The sequence below is a fragment of the Pistacia vera genome, unplaced genomic scaffold (assembly GCF_008641045.1).
Source record: "Pistacia vera cultivar Batoury unplaced genomic scaffold, PisVer_v2 Contig181, whole genome shotgun sequence".
NCBI classification, from domain to species: domain Eukaryota; kingdom Viridiplantae; phylum Streptophyta; class Magnoliopsida; order Sapindales; family Anacardiaceae; genus Pistacia; species Pistacia vera.
The window spans coordinates 9,635-13,072 of record NW_022195908.1 but is presented as its reverse complement, the minus strand read 5'-3'; the positions used below and the strand labels follow the sequence as shown (position 1 = coordinate 13,072).

Here is a 3,438-nt window from a genome sequence, read left to right as displayed (position 1 = left end):
AGAAACTAAAAGTCTTTTGACAAATGGTTAACATGCAACAATATAATGCATGTTCTTTTGCTACTTGGCTCGACACCATTGCTTCTGCTGAGTATCTGTATCACCACTTTATATTATTCATATCTTCCTCTTTCAGTTACAAATAGTATTATATATTCTATACATTTCTGTATATATAGAAAGTCTGTGGTTTAAGCTTATAAACCCATTACTTGCAACCGTCTTCTTCACAAACGATCAAATCAAATTCCTTAGAATTCAACCGTTCATTTGCTTTAACTCCTTTCCTTTCCTTCTCGACCGCATTAAATTTGTTTACCTTTCGTCATCAACCGAATCAATCCCAATCTCTCTATCTGTTTGGTAGATATGCATGATCCTCAAAATAAGCACCACCATCACCATGAGGCGTACAGGTTCTCTCTTTTTCCTCCCCACTCCTCTCACTATTTTCCCAGAAATTATTCTTCTAAAAACTTCAGTGATAAAACAACCATGACAATCTCCGGCACCGGTGCGCATGTCCTCGTCTTCCCTTACCCAGCTCAAGGCCACATGATACCACTCCTCGATTTGACCCACCAGCTGGCCACCCGTGGCCTGACCGTAACCATCTTGGTCACCCCAAAAAATCTTAATCTTTTGAGTCCTCTTCTCTCCTTCAACCACCCTTCCATCAAAACCCTGGTCCTTCCTTTTCCCTGTCATCCTTCCATTCCTGATGGCGTTGAAAACAGCAAGGACCTGCCTGCAAATTTGTTTATTACTATGATGCATGCCCTCGGTGAACTTTACTCTCCTCTGCTAAACTGGTTTAAAAATCATCCTTCACCACCAGTGGCTATTATCTCCGATATGTTCTTGGGCTGGACGAATAAACTAGCCTGTGAGCTTGGTATTCATCGCCTTGTATTTTCACCTTCCGGGGCAAAGGCATTGTCCGTCATTTATTCTCTATGGAGTGAGATGCCGAAGTTACAGAATGCTGATGATCCTACGGTAGTTTTTACATTGCAGAAAATTCCAAATGCCCCGAAATATCCTTGGTGGCAAATTTCTCCGATTTATCGTAGATATGTTGAAGGAAACCCGGTTTCGGAATTCATCAGAGATGGATTTCTTGGTAATATCGGAAGTTGGGGCCTCGTGATCAACACGTTCAGCGTGTTAGAACGGGTTTATTTGGATCATTTAGCTAAGGAAATGGGCAGTGATCGTGTATGGGCTGTCGGCCCATTACTCCCTCCTGATGATGATTCATCTGGCCCCACTGAAAGAGGCGGGTCCAGTTCTGTTTCTGTGGATGACGTGTTATCTTGGCTTGACACGTGTAACGATTGGAAGGTGGTGTACGTGTGCTTCGGGAGTCAAGCTGTGTTGACCAATGATCAAATGGAGGAGCTTGCATTGGGGTTAGAGAAAAGTCGGGTTAATTTTATATGGTCTGTTAAGGAGCCCACGAAAGGCTATGTGGAGGGTAAGTACGGGATGATCCCACTTGGGTTTGAAGATCGTGTGGCAGGTAGGGGATTTGTTATAAAAGGGTGGGCTCCACAAGTTTCCATACTGAATCACCGGGCTGTGGGTGCGTTCTTGACTCACTGTGGGTGGAACTCGGTGCTTGAAGGGCTTGTAGCCGGAGTAGTGATGCTGGCGTGGCCAATGGGAGCGGACCAATTTGTGAATGCTGAGTTATTGGTCGATGAGTTGAAGGTGGGGACAAGAGTGTGCGAGGGTGCACAAACTGTTCCCAACTCGACCGAGTTGGCCAAAGCGGTGGCGGAATCGGTGGGTGAGAACCGAGTTATGAGGGACAGAGCCATGGAGTTGAGTAAGGCAGCAGTTGATTCTATTAAAGGCGGGGGTTCAGTTAAGGATTTAAATGGATTAGTGAAGCATGTTGGTGTATTGGACGTCATGAAAATGAGGAGCATGGAAATGTGAAGGAAATTTTCTTTTTAGATATGTATATTGCTTTTAAATATAAAAAGGCATATTATACTGTATCAGGGAGGTGCAAAGAAAACAGAAAATTATGTGAGATAGGTAGGCGTATTATCGAATCTAATTAATAGTATAATCAAAATTTATATGGAGTTCTTCACGTTCTGGATTACTATATGCTGGCAACTGGCAATGGCATTTCAATTTATATACCGAAAAAGCATAATAAAAGTAAGAAATACCAATATTCTCACAACTCAAATTCAAAACTTTCCGACTTCAAAGTCTCACAGGCATTCAATCAAACACCATTAAAATGACCGGCTCCACACGGGCCACTCTCTAAAAATCTTATTCCATTATTCCTTCTGCTTTTGAAGTTTNTTTTCATTACTGGATTTCGTCGATCTACTTTTTGGTTTTGGAGATTAAAATAAAAATATTCTATACTTTTTATAATCAATAATGAAAACAGCAAACATTCCTCAAATAAATAAAAAAGCATTATAGTTATCTCTGTAGTTTTATGATTTATTAAAGTCTTCTGATGATAAAAATCACATTCATATAACCAAAAAAAAAAAAGAAAAAAAAAGAATGTATTTAAACTTATATACAACTGCATGCCATGAGCTGCTATTCCTTAATTATGTATGGCTAAAAATAAACTTGTGATATTTATTTTTTTTATTGTCATGCTACAAACATTTATTCTAATAATGTAATGGATGGTGCATGAATTGTTCAAATAACCTAAACAATTGGGTACCAAAATAATGTCTAAAACAAATGATCAACTAATGTGATTTTATGTATAAAGGATTTCAGTAAGAACTGAAATAAATTAAATAAAATGGAAGAGGTTCTCTCGTTCTTTTCATTGTTTTACATGTTAAATAAAATATTTATTTTCTAAATTTGATTTATGAACATTTATGTCAATTTATTGAACATATATTGAATTCATTTAAAAAAAAATTAATGAATTTATTTTATATCAGTTATAATAAACTAAGTTTGTTAATTATTCTATATGTACCAAATGTAAATCTCATTTATTAGATTTAAGGATTCAAATTAACGTGATACCTATTAAGGATAATAATATTTATGTCAATTTTATGTCATATGTAATAAAAGCTTCATTAAATCATTAATTCTTAATTTTTGTATACCCTTTAAACCTATGTTAAGTAAAAAAATAAAAATAAAAAAAAATAAAAAATAAAAAAAAAGGAGTTTAACATTAAGAATATTAAAAGTGAGTTTTTAGAGTTGATACAATTCGTTTTTATATCCCAATTAATAATATCTAATTGAATTTTGAACTTCAAATTAAGATTCTTTTGTAATAAATTCGAGAAAATATAATTTTTAGAGATGAAATTTATGTATTAATATAATTTCGCTTAAAATAAATTCGAGAAAATATGAAAAAGCCTAGGCCTTCCACCTTTTTTTAGAGATGAAATTGATGATTTACTAATACATTTC

The 3,438-nt window shown here is 35.7% G+C and overlaps 1 protein-coding gene across 1 annotated transcript; it reads left to right on the top strand.

The window, feature by feature from the left end:
- Positions 1-224: 224 nt before the first annotated feature.
- On the top strand, positions 225-1,944 carry LOC116126609 (UDP-glycosyltransferase 89B2). Its single transcript, XM_031412288.1, has one exon. It carries the CDS (start codon positions 370-372, stop codon positions 1,942-1,944), a length of 1,575 nt encoding a protein of 524 aa, XP_031268148.1. The 5' UTR covers positions 225-369.
- The last annotated feature ends 1,494 nt before the right edge of the window (positions 1,945-3,438 follow it).

Coding starts and splice junctions, on each gene's coding strand:
- LOC116126609 (XM_031412288.1), top strand. CDS start 370: ATGCATGATCCTCAAAATAAGCACCACCATCACCATGAGGCGTACAGG.